An 18761-nucleotide genomic window follows, 5' to 3' on the forward strand; every position below is an offset into this window, starting at 1 on the left:
ATTAAAAGATGGATTATTCACAGCGAAAATAAAAATAAAGTAAACTTTTTTTTTGGAGAAACTTTTCTATTTCATCTTTTGATAACTAAACATCCAAACTCAAAACTACAAAATCAAGACGATTAAGAAACAGAATTATAAGAACATTCGCATGAAGTTTTTGAATTAAGCTCACAAGGAGTTTTGTTTATTATTATCAACTTTTTGCCAACTGAGTTTAAAAGAAATAATTTCATTTGTTACCAAACTAACAAATTGTAAAGTTTTTGAATCTGAGAGTTCATCATAAGGTTGAGACCATATTTTGTAACAATAATGAATTAACTCCTTCATGCCTTTGTAAGCTGCAACGCCTCCACGAATAACTCCTTCAGAGAAGCGTTTGAAGCTGCAACTCTCTGTGATGTGATGTCCAAATCTTTACCCGATCTGATGAACAAGTACACACACAAAAAGACAGTTAAAAACAGTTAGAACGTTGAGTGTGTTTAGTCTCAACACTTACGGATCAAAAATAAGTCCGCCAGCTTCTTTGACGATCACAATTCCTGCTGCAATGTCCCTGTGAAAATTGATATTATGCCATCAAGAATGAAACTTTTTCTAATCCAAGCAATGAGTTACAAAAAAAAAGAAGACAATTTACCATGGACCACCGAAACCGACTTCATAGAAGATATCAACTCTTCCACACGCGACACCACAGAGGTCCAGTGCGCACGAGCCACTCATCCTAAGGGACCTAACCTGGTGAATGAATGAAAAAGAAGACACAATCATTAGTTTTGGCAGAGGTTTTTAGCCAAGTGGTGGAGTTCTAAATTCTCTTAATAAAATTTCACCTTTGTTAACAAACTGTTGATTCTGTTGGTTGTATCGTCTAATGTAGCTTTATCACGTTTAGTACCAGCCTGTAAGCAATATAAACGCTGAGTAGGAGGCTCCAAAGCAATCTAGTTTAGTAGTGTAACACAAAGGAAGCCAGGTTTTTACCTCTGTTACGAGCAAAGCAGTTACAAGTTCGCTCTGAGTTGACACTGCAAAAAGAACATCGTTTGAGTTGGAAAAAAAATGGAAGAACTCCAATCTCTAAACCAGCGTAAGCCATCTTCTTGATGTCATAGACAGAGATCAACTAAATCTTCAAGTCTATACTAGAACAAATGCTAACCTTTAATTGGCTTTCCATTTAAGAATGCTCCTTTCCCTTGGACACCGGTATATAGCTGTTTTATCATTGGATATCATGTGAAAAACGTCACCATACATTCATTGATCAAGGAAACTATCTATAATGGTAACTGGTTATCGATTGAAGAAACTTGAATCATTAGAAGGATCTACACATTACCTCATCCATAATCGGATTGAAAACAACGCCAACCACAGGGACTTTTCCAATGGTAAGCCCAATTGAAACACACACAAAAGGGAACCTGAGGGTAATCAGCATTTGGACTTGTTTCAATAAAATGTGAGAAACAAAACACACACAATCATTCAAATGGAAAAATCAGGCAAGAACATATATATATATATATATGTTTACCCGTGAACGAAATTAGTAGTTCCATCAAGAGGATCAACAATCCAAGTTGGTTCATCAGTCAGTTCAGTGACACCGAATGCAGCTGTAGTTTCTTCTCCAATGAACTAAACCCATAGCCAAAAAAACTCTCATCATCTCAATGCAAAGGAAGGAGGAGCTAAGAAAGATCCAACAAAAGGGGAGTTCAACGTTAGCGGAGGAATAATAAATAAATCACCTTGTGGTTGGGAAAAAGCTGCTTGAGATGATTAAACACAAGTTCTTCACATCCTTTATCAGTCTCTGTCACCAAATCCACCTAACAAACAACAACAATTTCAGGAACCAAAGTAAGATGATTCCAAAAACAAAATTGACACTCTGTGATTAATTCTCACTTTGTGTGAAATAAAGATGCAATCTTGCAATAAAAGTTATATATAAGAGCAGAGGGGAAAAATAAAATAAGAAAAAAAAAACCTGGCCTTTGTGTTCAACATGTTTGGTCTCGTAAAACCCTTTACGAATGACCTGGAGAATGAAACAAAATTAAATCATGATTAGCCAGAAAGATCGATCAAAGAACAGAAGGAGATCGAGTAAGAGAGAGAGAGAGATACCTGTCCAGCTTTTTTAGCGGCATCAATGGCAGCAGCCAAGAACTGATCTAGAGAATCTACATAAATTCAATGTCGCCCAATAAAATAAAACAAAAAAAGCAAATGAGAAAACAGAGGAATAGAAAACGTAGGAGAACTGAGATTTGAACCCTGGTTGTCTTTACCATTGTCCGCCATATTCGATGAAGGGAGGAAGAGAGGAAACGAAAAGAGTGATGCTTTCTTTGGCTTTGCTTTAGTTGTGTGGATGGTTCTTATTACTTCTTAGAAACACACAAAAGTTACGGTTTTCTTTTGTGGGTTGGGCATAGGACCGACCGAATATTCTAGGTATCTCTCTAATCTTCGAATATATTCAAATTACCCAATTAGGATCCGATATTACCCTAAGGGCATGTTTATAGGGAGATCAGTTTAGGGTGTTCTTAGAGTATAAATATTGTGAATATAATGTAAGATCAATAGTTAAGAACTTTTGTTAAAAAGTTAGTTATTGGGAGAACATGTTTAAGATCTTAATATTTAATAATATAATATTCTTATAGAAATTTAAGAATGTTTAATAAATACATAGATTAATGTTTAATAAAAAATTTAAGAATGTTTAATACTATTTAATAATATAATGTTTATTAATATTCTTAAACATATTACAATTATAAAAATTTATAAAATAACATTTTAATTGCAAACTTATAAAACTTTTACTAAAATTCAAAATACAATGCCATATTTTTATGAAACAAAAAAAAACATTGTAAATAAAATTTAAAAAAAAAACAAACAAACATATTACTTAATTAATTAAACAAGACAAACATTTTATTTAATTAATACATAGATTAATGTCCAAATTTATTCTATATATTTTCAACAAATCCGAAAGAGACACGTCACACAAGATCAGGCCCAAGAACAGTTCTAGAATAAGATCAGTGAGTCTGATCTTAAGTTCACTATTCAATTATTTTCATTTTTAAAGTGCCTAAGAACACCCCATGTGATCTCCCTATAAACATGGCCTAATAATCAAACTATTCAAAGCTTTGAGAGATTGTTTTCCAAAAGCTAACTTAACCAAATTTGAAGGATTAGATTCGACCTTAAATTTGACATCCAGCTCTATCTCTTTTACGGGTTGGGGTGAATCCGTGGGCTTGATACAATTATTGGGCTAATTCTGAATTTTTATGAGCCGGACTCAGCATGCAATGTTTTTAGTCCAAAAATAGTCAAATTTTATCATTAACATAAATGGTAAAATCGTGTATCAATTTTTACGAATTTATTCCTTTCATCATACCGTTGGTATTCATTCATTCATTCATTCATTGTATCCAAATTTCAAATTACGTACTCAAAAGGAAAAGCTTTTCATTTTTTTTTTGTCATATATCACATAACAATGCTATAAACATAGATAATCATTTCACATGATCTGATCTGATCTGAGACGCCTATATAGTTTAATAAAAACGATTAAACAGTTTCCAACACGCGGTGTAAAAATTACGTATATATACAGTCTCCGTCGTCTTAGAAAGAAATCAGAATGAGTATCTTCTTTGTCTACTCCGTCGTCACCTTCTTCTTTCTCCTTCTTCTCTCTCCAGCTCGGAGCTATGATTACGGGTCGGGTCTCGAGTCACTCGCTCGTGGGATGCTCGAATCAGCCAAGGACCCTGAGTTTTTCCAATGGATGAGAGGGATCAGGAGGAGTATTCACGAGCACCCAGAGACTGGGTTCCAGGAGTTCAAAACGAGTCAACTCGTTCGAGACGAGCTTGATTCACTCGGAGTGAAGTATAAGTGGCCTGTCGCGAAGACTGGCGTCGTGGCTTGGATCGGATCCGGTTCCAAACCCATTTTCGGACTCAGAGCAGACATGGACGCACTTCCGTTACAGGTTCTTTAAAAAAAATAAAAAATAAATAAAAAATCCGATTTTTAGGTTACTTTGACTAATAAATTTGAAAATTTTGATGACTGTGATTGGGAAAAAAAAAAAAAGGAATTAGTGGAATGGGAATCGAAGAGTAAAGTAGATGGAAAGATGCATGCTTGTGGTCATGATACTCATGTTGCTATGCTTCTTGGTGCTGCTAGGCTTCTTCATTCCAGAAAACACCTCATCAAGGTCTCTCTCTCTGTCTCTGTCCATATAGTAGAACATGTGCTTGATTGATTAAGTCAATTGTGTAGTACCCCACATTCAATCATTTTGATGTGGATTGGTGTTTCCTCAGATTCTGATCCTCATTTATGTGTGTTTACTGTATGTCTATGATTGATTTTATTGTATGCCCTGCAATGAGAATGTCAACTTTCTAATATGGGCCATATTCTGTTTTGTTGATTTTTGGGTGTTTGAGTGAATCAATGGTGTGATATGGTCTATTGATTTGGTGGAACAAAATGCATAATTTTGAATGAAACATTAGTAATAAATTTTTGGGCCTTAAAATGAAACAGTAGTGTCTCTACATACACACTATAGTAACATGTTTAATTAATAGTTTTTTTGATAAACATGTGACTATTCTGATCTTCATCAATACACACAATTCCTTCTTGTTGATTTTTTTTTTTTGTTGCAAAAGGGGACTGTGAAACTTGTGTTTCAACCAGGAGAGGAAGGTTATGGAGGTGCTTATGAAATGCTAAAAGATGAGATTCTAGACGACTTAGATGGGATTCTCAGCGTTCATGTCTTTCCATCTATCCCATCCGGTGGCATTGGCTCTAGGCCTGGGACCGTTCTTGCAGGTGCGGGATTGTTTACAGTCACAGTTCACGGTCAAGGTAGCCACGCGGCTACACCACATTTCTCTAAAGACCCGGTTCTTGCAGCTTCTTCCGCTGTTGTTGCCTTGCAACAGATTGTTTCACGGGAAATGGATCCACTCGAAGCTGGTGTAAGTTTGTTTTCCACTTTTAAAGCATTGTCTTTTATGAATCAGAGTCTTGATTGAATGAGTGGAAATGAATGTTTTATCAGGTCTTTACTGTTGGATACATTGAAGGGGGTCATGCTAAAAACGTAATACCGGAGAGTGCTAAATTTGGAGGTACTTTCAGAAGCTTAAGCAACGATGGGCTTCTATATATTCAAAGACGAATCAAAGAGGTATTTTATTAAACATTTATTGTTACAACTTTATATTGTTCATTCGGGTTGGCCCTTGCCTAATCCTGTGTAAACGTTTCTTGATGATATGATGATGCAGATTTCAGAGGCACAAGCATCAGTATACCGATGCATAGCAGAAGTAAATTTCGAAGAGAAAAAGCCGTCACTTCACCCGGTAATGATGAACGACCAAAGCATATACGAGCATGGTAGAAAAGTAGCGGAAGCCATGATTGGAAAAAATAACTTCCACGATTTCCCTGTGACAATGGGAGCAGAGGATTTCAGCTTCTTCACTCAAAAGACTAAGGCTGCGATTTTCGTGCTTGGGATAAAGAATGAGACGCTAGGCGCTGGTAAGCCGCTTCATTCGCCTTACTTCTTTGTTGATGAAGCAACTCTTCCTGTTGGGGCTGCTCTTCACGCAGCCATGGCCGTTTCTTATTTGGATAAACATGGTCATGTCCATGACGATGAGGTTAAGAGGGAATTATAGAATGTGTTCAGCATTTGGGTCATTCGTAGACTTGTAATAATATAAAATTAGGTGAGGTTAGGTTTCGGGGTTGGGAAGAATGTTTGTTAGTAGTCTAAACTGAAATTAGTTCGCGGTTTGACCAGCGGGATAAACCAATAGACTGATATTGTTTACGTGTTCACCCATTTTACAACAAAATACATATTAAAAAGTCACGAGAAAGCACCCACTTTCATTTAAAATAAAATTGACACTATGTGAATAAGAAAAAAAAAAAAAAAAGCAAAATTTGAAATTGAATAGTATCTAATTTGTAACAATAGTGATTATATCAAAATCATTAATTCATTATTGTTTCACAACTTATATTTGAATTTGTTAATATGCATGTTGTTAAAAAAAAAGCATATGAAGGTAACCAAATATAGAAGTGAATCGACTAGGAAAACCCAAAAGAACAAACTATTGAAATCTTCACAATCTAGTATCTTTAACTTATAACAATAGTGATCATATCAATATTATTAATTCATTATTTTGTCACAATTTATATTTAAATCTGTTAATATGCATGTTGCTAAAAAAAAAAAGAAAAGAAATCATATGAAGGGAACCATATATAGAAGTGAATCATCGACTGGGAAAACCCAGAAGAATGAAGTATTGAAATCTTCAAAATCTCAAGCATATATTATACTTTATATAGACCACAACTAAGTTTTTTTCTGTTGACCATTTCAATTTCATATCACATTGATACAGCCTACATAAAAAATGTCAATGGAACGTACTTATTCTCCGGCTATAGTACAAACATATAATACATATTTGTTTAAGAAGAGTAGACAGGAAATTGCAGAAACTTTTAAATCAAAATACAAAACGGCGTCCGAGACACTTGTTCGTCAACGGTAGCTCAGACCAGGCCTGTTCTTGATCACATTCAACCTGATAAATAAAAAAAAAACATAAAGAAAACAAAAAAGATAACATGGTCGTTTAAACGTCTACAAAAAAAAAACATTACTACTGCATTTGATGATGAAATTAATAATAGTAATTAATTAACATTAAGGTAACGCAATAACCAGTTTGACTCTGATAAATCGTTACAACTATACCCCTTATTGGTTAATTTTATATTTTTCTGTAAATTAATTAGCTGTCACATTTAATACATAAGATTCTCTTTATTTTACTTTTTTTTTTGGTCGAAAAGGAAAAATTCCAATTAGTAACTTTTCTTTTTCCCTTTTATCTGCTGCAATTCTGATTTTATTTAGCCGGCGAAAGAGAGAGAGAGAGAGAGAGAGAGACACAGAGAGAAACTCATGTAAAATACAAGTCTCTCTGTTCAAACACTCGTTAACGCGTTGCCGAATTAAGTTTTCTCAAAACCCCCATATCGAAAAGTCCATATATATTTATTGAATTTTGAAACCTAAGGAGACGAAGAATCGCCAGTTTTGGAGAAGAAGATGATAAAGTACAAGCCGAAGCTAAGTCTCTGTGTTGTCTACTTGTTCGTCTTCTATCTCGCTGCGGTGACTTCAGATCTAGAGTCTGACCGGAGAGCTTTAGTCGTTCTTCGTAAGAGTGTTCGTGGCCGTACTTTGTTATGGAACATGAGTGCTCCTTCTCCTTGTGATTGGCACGGAGTCCACTGTGATGCGGGTCGGGTCACTGCCCTCCGATTACCCGGAGCTGGTTTATTCGGTTCTTTACCAATCGGTGGGATTGGTAATTTGACGGAGCTTCAAACCCTTTCTCTCCGATTCAATTCTGCCCTCTCCGGTCCAATCCCTTCGGATTTCTCAAACCTTGTTCTTCTCCGTTACTTGTATCTCCAAGGTAATGCCTTTTCCGGTGAGATTCCTTCGTTTCTCTTCACGCTCCCGAACGTGATCAGAATTAATCTCGGGGAGAACAAATTCTCGGGTCGGATCCCGGATAATGTTAATTCCGCGACCCGGTTGGTTACTCTGTATTTAGAGAGGAATCAGCTGACTGGTCCAATCCCTGAGATCACGCTTCCTCTTCAGCAATTCAATGTTTCTTCGAATCAATTGGATGGTTCGATTCCGAGTTCGTTGTCGAGCTGGCCTTCAACTGCTTTCGAAGGGAACACTCTCTGTGGGAAGCCCTTAAACCTTTGTGTTGGTGGCCCTGCTCCAGAACCAGGACCAGGACCCAATCCGCCGCCGGAGAAGAAAGATAGCGACAAGTTATCCACCGGAGCTATTGTCGGGATTGTAATCGGATGTGTTGTTGGTCTGTTGGTTCTTCTCCTGATTCTCTTCTGTCTCTGTAGAAAGAGAAAGAAGAAGGAAGAGAATGGTCAAGCGAGAAACGTTGAAGCTCCTGTAGCTCCTCCGGCCACCGCCGCTGCTATACCTAAGGAAAGGGCGGCTGTTGTCCCGCCGGTTAAGGCTACGTCGTCGGAGAGTGGTGTGGTGAGTAAAGATTTGATATTTTTCGTGAAAACGTTTGGAGAATTCGATTTGGATGGGTTGTTGAAGGCTTCAGCTGAGGTTCTTGGGAAAGGAACAGTTGGGTCTTCGTATAAGGCAAGCTTTGATCATGGTTTGATTGTGGCTGTGAAACGGCTAAGAGATGTTGTGGTGCCTGAGAAAGAGTTCAGAGAGAGATTGCAGGTTTTGGGATCAATGAGTCATCCCAATCTCGTGACTCTCATCGCTTACTACTTCAGCCGCGATGAAAAGCTTCTTGTCTTTGAGTACATGTCTAGAGGAAGCTTGTCTGCAATCTTGCACGGTAAAAAAAATCGAAATCTAATGCATTTATTGATTTTTCGGATTCTTTAGTTAGTTGATGTTATGTCTCTTGATACTAGTTTATGATCTTGATGGGGACTTGTTTAGTTATTATGCTTGGAGCTCGGTTTTTAGGCTGTTTTAATGGTTTTGCAGGGAACAAAGGAAACGGGAGGACTCCATTGAACTGGGAAACCAGAGTTGGTGTAGCCTTAGGAGCTGCAAGAGCGATTAAATTCCTACATTCGCGTGACGCCACAACTTCTCATGGAAACATTAAGTCCTCGAACGTACTCTTGTCTGAATCCTATGAAGCTAAGGTCTCTGATTACGGTCTAGCGCCTATCATTAGTTCTACATCTGCACCTAACCGTATCGATGGCTACCGTGCACCTGAAGTCACGGATGCTCGCAAAATCTCCCAAAAAGCTGATGTCTATAGCTTTGGCGTCTTAATCCTTGAATTACTCACAGGTAACAAACAGTCAGACTCAATATTTATCTTTTTAACTTTGTTTCTTTGCAATTGCTGCGGTGGTTTAAAGGTTTTAACGTTGCAGGTAAGTCTCCAACACATCAGCAATTGAATGAAGAAGGCGTTGATTTGCCGAGATGGGTCCAATCAGTTACCGATCAACAATCACCGTCTGAGGTGCTTGATCCGGAGCTCACAAGGTACCAACCTGAGGGCAATGAGAACATCATCCGTTTATTGAAGATAGGTATGAGCTGTACGGCTCAGTATCCAGATAGTCGTCCTTCGATGGCCGATGTCACCAGACTCATTGAGGAGGTTTCTCATTCATCTGGCTCCTCCCCAAATCCGATATCCGACTGATTTTTTTAGGGGGGGGGGTCTAAATTGATTGATTTGAAAATTGTTTGGGGGTTAAATTGCAAATTCTTGAATAGTGTCAAGCCCCTGTCACAGTCTTTTTTCTTCTTCTTGTTTTAGTTTGTTCGTTAATTCTTCTTGAGCCTCAATTTGAGATGAGACCTTTTCAGTTTTTTTTTTTCTTCTTCTTTCTATTTTTCTTAATTTCAAAAGTTCCAAAAAATGTCTATAGAACTATTGTTTCTGCTAATTTTTTTGTATAAGTATACAATCGACGCGTGTGAATATTATCGGTTTTTTTTGTTTTCTTCATTTCACATCTTGTCTTACAACTCCAGTCAACGGTTCAGCCGGAAAAAATGTCAACGACTTTTAATCAATATTTTCATCGCCGTCCAAATATTTGAGCTAAAAAACAAAGTCAACGACAAAAATGGTCATAAATATCAGCTCACGATTGGACAGACGAGTGTTTCTCGTTTTATAATGTGAAAGTTGGTAACCACTACTAACTAGTAAACGTATTATTATTCCACAAGGAAAAGGAAATGGATTATATTATGGATGAGAGAGCAAATAAATTACTATGCTCGCATTCTCCCTCATAAACTGATGTTTCTAAAATCTTGGAAGAAAACAATAAGAAAGAGACATCGTAGAACATGGCTTCCACACAAACAACCGATATTATTTGGTCAATTATCACAAGATTCACGACTAGTAAATATTATACTGATTTTAGAAAATAATCGTATTTATGACTGGGATGTCATTATTTTGATAATAATTACAAGCTTGATGGCCTCTTTTGCTAGAGAGTTTTATTCTGGCTATATGTTTCTAGGCTCAATAAATAATGAAGCCCACTTCATAATTATGTAATGTAACCAAGATAATCTTTAGTCATCTTTACTAATGTTTGGTCATAAAGCAACAACAACAACAACAAAAAAGAGCAAAAGATATAACAAAATAAAGCCTATAAAGACAAATAGAGTTCCTACCAACTTGTAGAAACAGGTTTAAACAACATAATTGATTGATACAAAACTAGATATGATCAAGTATATATAAGAAGCAGTTTCAAGGACATTTTGGACGGCCTTCTTTAGTCTTCCAATTGTTGTAACATGGGCAACTTTGTTTGTTGCCGTAAGTGCCTGCAGGAACACAAAGGCATTTTGTGCAGCACTTGAGGCAAAAGAACATGCATGGCTTCTTGTGTGATGTTGCCGAACAACGGTAGCTACACTTTGAGTTGCATTCTACGTTTGAAGTTTCCATCCAAAAACATATCACAAAATAAAAATAAAAATCATTGAGATCTTTATGTTCGTGCATATAATTATTCGTCATATGTTAATACTAAAAAATGACAATCACACAAAAAAATATCATAATCTTAGCACATCAAAAATCATGGTCTCAACATTAGCATAAGTATATACTATATATGTATACATAATTATGTGCTGCTAGCTTAATTACAATAATACCTCCGATTCTTTTGTTTGTTTAAGGAATAACGTAAGTATGATATAAAACTACATAAGTTTTGTGTTGGTACCTTGTGGGCGGAGTTTGCCACCACCACTAGCAGCCTGTAAAAATAAGAACTTTCGATCTCAGAAGACTAATAAGGAATCCAACTATATTAATAAACATCAAAATTTTCATAGCTTTTTATTACACACAAAATATTTCAATAAAATAGAATTTGTTTTGGTGGTTTACCTGGACGAGATTGGAGACAGACAGTAAAAAGAGAAGAGTCAAGAAAAATAGGGGTTAAGATATTTATAGAGAAAATAAGGAATGGGGGAATTTGGTTATTTCCTAATCAAGAAAATCGGTATCGAATGCCAAAGTTCATGCCGTGATTATGGGGAAGTAGGTCATTATAGTTTCTACTGCCTCCCCTACTTGTCATTTTTGTCTCTTGGAAAATGTCAAAGACTCAAAATCAGTAAACAGTGTAATTTACTTAGCAGTAATTAATTACCCCAACGTATAGAAGAAGCAAAAGTCTATAAATCTTGCCTTGGAAAATCAATAAAACAAATGTTTCGAAACCTTCAGTTATGACTTATGAATGAGTGTTATGAAACGGACTAACGGAGTATTATAATAATTTTGTTAAATGTTTTACTTACGCAAATATCTAAAATCGAAAGAGAAAAATAAACGAGTTTAGGAAAGTTATTAAGCTAATGGTACGCAAATTTGGTGAAGTGTAATAGAAAGCGAAAAATGCGGCGAATATAATAAATATTTGATTTTTCAGCATGTGATCTTTGTGGGCCATTTCATTGATTTTGTGTTTGTCATATTATTATTATTATTTTAAAAAAAATATAAAGAATTTTTTCATAAAAGGCCCAAACAATGGGCTGGAATCCAATGAACTAAATATCCAATTATTTGGGCTAAAAACGGTCCATTTAGGACGATGAAAAATATGGCAGTTTTGTAATTTTCCTTATTCGTTTGGTCTAACATTTGAACGTTAACACTTAAACACATGATGGGGCTTAAACGTTTTCCCAACTGAAAAAGATAAATCAAATGAAATTACCAAAATTAGCAATTTCGTAACATGTAATTACAAATTTTGGCGTAATTTCAACTACTTATATATTTTGTGTCTGTCAGTATGTAGAAATCTGAAATTTCTAGACTAGATATTAAATGCCTTCCATGTCGATAAGAATACTAATCACTGTAAATTTTGTTGTTAAACACGTTATTTTAGTAATCTATTAAAAAAACTTGCGTGTTTATGATAGACTAAATTAGTTAGTAATTAATGAATATATTATATATAAAGAAAATATTAAGCGTGTGTGTATACGTATGTATGTCCGTACGTATCTACGTGGTGTAGGTAGAGAGAAAGATCCTTGGGGGCTTGCTTTGGTGGTGGCTATTTAATAGCAGCTCTCTCTCTCTCTCTCTCTCTCATTCCATTATCTGGAAAAAAAGCGAGAGATTCCAGAGAATTCGAACTTTTAGGGCCACGCCAGAGCGAGAGAGAGAAATTAGGAATCGAATCTGGAGATTTTTAGAGGAACTTTACTTAGGGTTTGTGTATTCGTAGTGCGGTAATCAAGGAATGGTAAGTTAGGGTTTTCTTTGTTCTCGATTGGTGGTGAATAGTGAAATGCTAATGTCGAGGATGATGATGATGATGATTTTGATTTTGATTTCGAGACCTCTACAATGTAAACAGAATCCGCTTTGATTCGTTTTAGGAATTGTGCTTATTTTGCATGTTGGTCCGTCGACGCAAGTGTTGTTAGTTGTTAAACAGCATGATTCAATCATCTGGGCTTATGTGCTTTTCTTTTTCCTTAAAATTTATGCTTCTTTTTCTTTGTTCACAGTTGGATTAGCGGATTAGAAATCAATTTTGCGAGAGTCGTGCTCATCAAATTTGTTGTTAATGGTAAGAACAGAGAGGATAACTGATTGCATTTATACGCTTCCTTTGAATGTAGATCATAGCATAAATGTCCAGTTGTAGTTGTCTCACAGTTCGTTTTTTTTTTTTTTTTGTAAATGCTATGCGTCCAGCATTAATATGGAAGTCTTCCTTATACTGTTTTTTTTAATTTACTCTTCTTTTAAGAACTTATATTTCAGTAAATTTTCCCTTTTATGCTCATTTAATTCACTGATTTTGTGAAAAAAAAAAGAGTTCTTCATTTTTATTCTTCTTTTCGTTGCTAACATTCTCTCTTTGTTATGCCTGAAGGCTGATAGAAGACTTGGTTATCGCTCCATGGGTCGCAGAGGTCGTCCTAAAATGCAGTCTGGAACTTGTAATGTCTGCTCTGTTCCTTGTTCATCTTGCATGCACCGTAATGCGGGCTTTACCGGTTCAAAGTCGGAAGAGTCATCAGATGAAAACTCCCATGGTGTACTGGCGAGCGAGTGTTCTTTCAACGAGCGTTCTTATGGGGTTAATGCTCTCCGGAACACTGCAAGTGAAGCGAGCAATCTGGTTAATTTTAATCATGATACTTCTTCATCTGAGAATGCTGAGAGTAAGGAAATTTTAAGATCTTCTGATATATCCCATGCCCCACTTTTAGATGGGTCTCACAAAGATCAAGATTCCATGAAGTTGGATACATGTAATGACCATAAGGCCAAAAACATTCTAGGGCAGGGAAAAGTCAAGGAAAAGTCAGGAGCAAAGAGTAACAAAGACAACAAGAACAATTCTTTAATTGAGAGTTCTACGCGTTCAGGGCCAGTGGTTAGGAAGTCGAGAGAAAATGTTCCCTCCAATAAGGCAGACGAATCAAACACATCAGCCATGTCTGAGAGTGAGAGTGAGGGTGCTGATTCTGAAATGCTGGAACTTGATGTAAGCAATGCTGTTTTGTCTCATATTAGGAGGAATTAGAGAACACATCTATTTTGTTGGCTGAATTTGTGCCTCTGTTCCTGTTTGTTTCAATGTTTACTTTTATCTCCTAGTGACAAAAATCTGAAGTGAAATTGTTCTCTATAATGTTGAGCAGGTAAAAGTATGTGATATTTGCGGAGATGCGGGTCGTGAGGATTTACTGGCTATCTGCAGCAGATGCAGTGATGGCGCAGAACACACGTAAGCCTGCTTCTGTTCATGGGAAAGAAAAAACATCAAGTAAATTTTGGCCAATTGCCATCTAGGATTTATCCTTGACCTTAATATTGGTGAAGTTAAGTAAATTGGATTATCCTGTTATTAATAACTAATAACTGAGCACCATTTCTGTGCTAACTGTATAGTTGTGTTATCTTTTGCTCAGATATTGCATGCGAGTAATGCTTAAAAAGGTTCCTAAGGGTGATTGGCTTTGTGAGGAATGCAAGTTTGCAGAAAAGAAGAAGCTAGGTAAAGCTGAATTATATACTATCCATGATATTAGTGCAAAACATCAGGAACTTGGTTGTGAACTTGGTTTTGTTTAACGAATCTGAGTTTAAACGTGCAGAAACCAAGGGAAAAAGAGAAAGTGCAGTAAATTTGAATACACAAAGCTCCAGCAAAAGGCACATAGACAAATTTGAGGCAGCTCCTGATTCTAAAAGATTGGCGGTTGAGGCTCCAACAGGGTCACCTAAGAGATCTGTTCTTCCCAGATCGTCCACTTTATCCCGAGAAACGTCATTTAAGGGTCTAGAGAAGCCAACGAGAAAGCTAGCTCATCACTCATCTTTCAACAGCCACTCCAGTGATGACTCAGAAAGCACACGATCTCCTGACTCTCAGCTTCGGTCCCCTAAAGGTAGGAATTATCGTACGATTTTCTCAAGGGTGTTCTTCCTTGTCTAGTTTGCTGTACTTCTGGTTCATATATGATAAGGTTGTATAATATTACCTTGTTTTCTATATGTATAGGTTCATTTTTCAAGTCCAATTCGTTTAATTCTTCGAGCTCTAGACCAAAAGTGAGACCAGTGGATGATGTTATGCTTCCTCGACAGAAGATTGGGAAAGACAATTCTTCCCTTGATGTAAAAGAAGGATTTTCTAGAAATGCAGGCAAATCAATGTCAAGTAGATGTATAGACGTAGGGAGCTCTAGTTGTTATGACTCAAAAGTTAATGGTACAAAGCAACTGAAAGATCGGAGCATAGAAGCTAACCCTTCAGCATCCACAATCGATCAGAAACTAATTTCACGTGGCCGTTCGTCCAGTTCATATGCAAAAAGTCCCCGTGATTTGAAGGATTTGGATTCTGATGGTCAACAAGGTAGCTTGACAAAGCAAGCCAGACATCTAAGTCGAAATCGTCTAGAAGATATAGTTGCTTCTGGTACGATTTCCACTGTTATCGGTTATGTTTTTCACTCCATTAGTAAACAGTTATATGCGTTAAAGATATCATGATTGACTCCTTGGGATTTATTTCTCACCTATGCAGTGGGAGATTCATCTACGAATGAAAAGTGCAGTTCAAGTGAAGCGAAATGTAAAAATGAACTGGCAAATGTAGATGGTTTACTCCGGCCTCGGGAAGTCAGAGAGGCGGGGGAGAAAAGCAAAGATGCTGTTGGTAATCACCAAACGCTAAGTATTATGGAGGATAATAATAAGGGCAATAGGTTGCGAGCAGCGGTTGATGCTGCTCTGCGTAAAAAACCCAGCTTTGGGAAAAGCAGAGGGTTGGAGCAATCTGATTTGCCTTCAGTGTCTAATGTGGATTCTGGTTGTGATAAGGCTTTAAGAAATATGTCCTCAAAGGTGCCGGTCATAAGAGATTGGCCTGTGGGATTCAAAGGATTGCCAGGAGGGCATCCAGATTTACGGACAGACAAGCAGACAATTGCAGTAAATGGAACGCAGTCACTCGCTGGTTCTGATGCAATGGCTGCTTCCCAATCTGTTGTGCCCGAAGTTCATGTTCCTTCTATAAAACCTGTCATGAGAGATTTGCCTGTGGTTGCCCCAGCTGTTCTGTCGACAACCTCAGCCATCCCAGAGCCTGAGTACNGTTTTTCACTCCATTAGTAAACAGTTATATGCGTTAAAGATATCATGATTGACTCCTTGGGATTTATTTCTCACCTATGCAGTGGGAGATTCATCTACGAATGAAAAGTGCAGTTCAAGTGAAGCGAAATGTAAAAATGAACTGGCAAATGTAGATGGTTTACTCCGGCCTCGGGAAGTCAGAGAGGCGGGGGAGAAAAGCAAAGATGCTGTTGGTAATCACCAAACGCTAAGTATTATGGAGGATAATAATAAGGGCAATAGGTTGCGAGCAGCGGTTGATGCTGCTCTGCGTAAAAAACCCAGCTTTGGGAAAAGCAGAGGGTTGGAGCAATCTGATTTGCCTTCAGTGTCTAATGTGGATTCTGGTTGTGATAAGGCTTTAAGAAATATGTCCTCAAAGGTGCCGGTCATAAGAGATTGGCCTGTGGGATTCAAAGGATTGCCAGGAGGGCATCCAGATTTACGGACAGACAAGCAGACAATTGCAGTAAATGGAACGCAGTCACTCGCTGGTTCTGATGCAATGGCTGCTTCCCAATCTGTTGTGCCCGAAGTTCATGTTCCTTCTATAAAACCTGTCATGAGAGATTTGCCTGTGGTTGCCCCAGCTGTTCTGTCGACAACCTCAGCCATCCCAGAGCCTGAGTACATTTGGCAGTACGGTTTTCGTTCCCTTTTCTTGAAGATCTCTTTTCTGGTTTAATTGCTTGCAGATTAACCTTCTACTTCTTTTGACCAGAGGAGACTTGGAGGTCCAGAAAAGCAGAAATTTATCAACAATGCATAACGGAATGCAAGCATACCTTTCAACCTTAGCATCACCTAAGGTTGTTGAAGTGGTGAACCAATTTCCTGTAAAACTTACCTTGAATGAAGTACCCAGGCTCAGTGCATGGCCTGCACAATTTCAAGATATAGGTGCTAAGGAACAGCATGTGGCTCTTTTCTTCTTTGCCAAGGACATTGAGAGGTAACTACAATGTACCTGTATTTTGTTTCATGTGGTTATTCTGGTTTTGGTAGCTTCAATGTTTTATTTCCTAATCTACTGACGGAAAATATAAATTGTTGCTTGTGACACACAGTTATGAGAAAAATTATAAGCCCTTGGTAGACAACATGATCCAAAAAGATTTGGCCCTAAAGGGAAACCTCGAGGGTGTTGAGCTTTTGATTTTTGCCTCCAACCAGCTTCCTCGGGATTGCCAGCGTAAGAATGTTAACTAGAACTCTTTCACTTCGTGAACATATGTTTTGTTGCAAGTTCCACTGTTCTGAATAGGTTTAAACTATATTTCTTTTTTTTTTTTAAGTTTATGGAATCTCACTGTCTTTACAATGTTTGCTTACAAATTAGCAGCTATGGCTCTTCTGTCATACTGGAACAATGTCTACTAAGTTTCACAAATGTTTTGCTGATGTGTTCAAGGTTTTGTTCAAATGTAAGGAAGTATATTGCTTAGTCCTATATCCGTTGGATGCAGGCTGGAACATGTTATATTTCCTTTGGGGTGTATTCCGAGGAAGAAAACAGAGTTGCTCTAATCCACTCAAGAGCACACCTCTTCCGGCGTCTTGTGTTTTGCCAAATATTGGGAAAGCTTCTTCTTCTCGTGAGACTTTTCACCATGAAAATCCAAGCAACAGAGAGTCTTTGACTGATCGCACATCGAGCAGAATGCAATTGTGCATGGAGGTGGGTTGTTCTTGTCCTCAGCTAGTTATAGAAATCTTACTCTCAGATGTATTTTAGTTTGGAGTCTTCTAGACAGTTGCTAGGTCTATCTTAATATCATGCACATATTGATGGGTACATGGATTTGAACAGGAAGAGAATGCGAAAGAGGGTAAAGTGTGCAGTGCCATTCAAAAGGAGAAGGCATTATCTGTATCATATGGAGATTGTGGAGCGGATGAAGAAACCGAGGAAGGAGAGATAGGTCCTAGTCCACAGTTGAAGGATGAGAAGACGTCAGGTAATCAAATGGATTTGCTTTCGGCTGTAACAAGCTCTGATGTTTAGTTCCCCGGCCAGGACAAAAATCTTATGGGTGTTAACAAATTATTTGTTTTTGGCACTGACAGCGCCTAGGACAGTGAATTCCTCCGATATGAACCAGAAAGTGGACTTGGATTATCTAAATAAAGAAAGGTTGTGTGACGGTCCATTGAATAAAAAGCTGAAGACAGTTACAGGAGTAGAAACTGGATGTAGCTTTTTCAGGAGGGATACATTTGGCAATGAATTTGCTTCAAGAAAATCTTGTGCTGGTCCCTGTGAGGAGGAGAAAAAGATCATCAAGAAGAAGTCTGATGCAACGGAAAGGATTGTGTTCCCTTCAGATATGAATGATGGTAAAGAAGATGATGATGAAATGATAGACAGTAATCCCAGAGCACTTGGCAGTGACAACAACAAATGGAGAGGAGTAAAGAAAACTACCCCGAGCAAGACCACGATGACAGGAGTTGTATTGCCTTCCATGGCTGGAACAACCTCCATTGAAGAACATAGAAGTAGCAGTAGTCTAAAGCCACAAGATAAGATGGTGAATCAAGAAGGTGATGCAGCATCTCTCTCACTCTCATTGTCCTTGTCATCCATAGAAAAGGAACGACAACAACAACACCAGCAACAGCAACAGCAGAATCGGAGATCAGTGTCGAGATGGGAACACAGGAAGAAGCAGAATGTGAATACGCCTATGTGACTTAGCTGACAAATCCTCAGAAGGAAACTTATCTTAGAAAATAACCAAGAAAGGTGTCTTTTATTTTAGTCCTTTGGTATCATGAAGAAGAAAGACCCAACTCACAGCTTTGTACATATAAAAGCGATGGGCAAAAAAACAGATGACAAGATGTTAGCGTTGGTTGACTTGACTGATCTGCTTAACCTGACTA

General features: G+C 37.5%; 4 protein-coding genes and 1 long non-coding RNA gene across 7 annotated transcripts; 3 read left to right on the plus strand and 2 right to left on the minus strand.

Moving 5' to 3' along the window:
* LOC104763907 (inositol-phosphate phosphatase) lies at nt 147-2424 on the minus strand. Of its 2 annotated transcripts, none has more exons than XM_010487314.2 (12): nt 2313-2424; nt 2149-2204; nt 2009-2059; nt 1767-1847; nt 1550-1653; nt 1352-1436; nt 1172-1226; nt 994-1037; nt 843-911; nt 647-747; nt 506-562; nt 147-429 (listed from the first exon to the last, which is right to left on the minus strand). In XM_010487314.2, exons 1-12 carry the CDS (start codon nt 2323-2325, stop codon nt 330-332), a joined length of 816 nt encoding a protein of 271 aa, XP_010485616.1. In that variant the 5' UTR covers nt 2326-2424; the 3' UTR covers nt 147-329. The 2 variants fall into 2 exon arrangements, with proteins under 2 accessions (XP_010485616.1, XP_019097115.1); XM_019241570.1 differs by having other exon boundaries at nt 2286-2413.
* LOC104763908 (IAA-amino acid hydrolase ILR1-like) lies at nt 3566-5937 on the plus strand. Its single transcript, XM_010487315.2, has 5 exons — nt 3566-4054; nt 4160-4285; nt 4749-5063; nt 5147-5275; nt 5376-5937. The coding sequence occupies exons 1-5, from the start codon at nt 3701-3703 to the stop codon at nt 5772-5774; spliced, it is 1323 nt and encodes a 440-aa protein (XP_010485617.1). The 5' UTR covers nt 3566-3700; the 3' UTR covers nt 5775-5937.
* On the plus strand, nt 7040-9670 carry LOC104763909 (probable inactive receptor kinase At3g02880). Its single transcript, XM_010487316.2, has 3 exons — nt 7040-8531; nt 8687-9004; nt 9091-9670. The coding sequence occupies exons 1-3, from the start codon at nt 7235-7237 to the stop codon at nt 9366-9368; spliced, it is 1893 nt and encodes a 630-aa protein (XP_010485618.1). The 5' UTR covers nt 7040-7234; the 3' UTR covers nt 9369-9670.
* LOC104763911 lies at nt 10250-11184 on the minus strand. The gene is made up of 3 exons (XR_763704.2): nt 11100-11184; nt 10933-10966; nt 10250-10630 (listed from the first exon to the last, which is right to left on the minus strand). It is a non-coding gene; the product is annotated as an uncharacterized LOC104763911 (long non-coding RNA).
* LOC104763913 lies at nt 12263-18758 on the plus strand. 2 transcript variants are annotated; one of them, XM_010487319.2, is made up of 14 exons: nt 12263-12480; nt 12749-12810; nt 13120-13737; nt 13895-13980; nt 14165-14250; nt 14351-14644; nt 14758-15177; nt 15286-15326; nt 15964-16514; nt 16597-16827; nt 16943-17067; nt 17342-17553; nt 17686-17833; nt 17943-18758. In XM_010487319.2, exons 2-14 carry the CDS (start codon nt 12808-12810, stop codon nt 18566-18568), a joined length of 3441 nt encoding a protein of 1146 aa, XP_010485621.1. In that variant the 5' UTR covers nt 12263-12480; nt 12749-12807; the 3' UTR covers nt 18569-18758. The 2 variants fall into 2 exon arrangements, with proteins under 2 accessions (XP_010485621.1, XP_019096870.1); XM_019241325.1 differs by lacking the exons at nt 12263-12480; nt 12749-12810 and having other exon boundaries at nt 13190-13411; nt 13516-13737.

This window comes from Camelina sativa, chromosome 19, assembly GCF_000633955.1.
Source record: "Camelina sativa cultivar DH55 chromosome 19, Cs, whole genome shotgun sequence".
In the NCBI taxonomy this organism is placed as follows: Eukaryota; Viridiplantae; Streptophyta; class Magnoliopsida; order Brassicales; family Brassicaceae; genus Camelina; species Camelina sativa.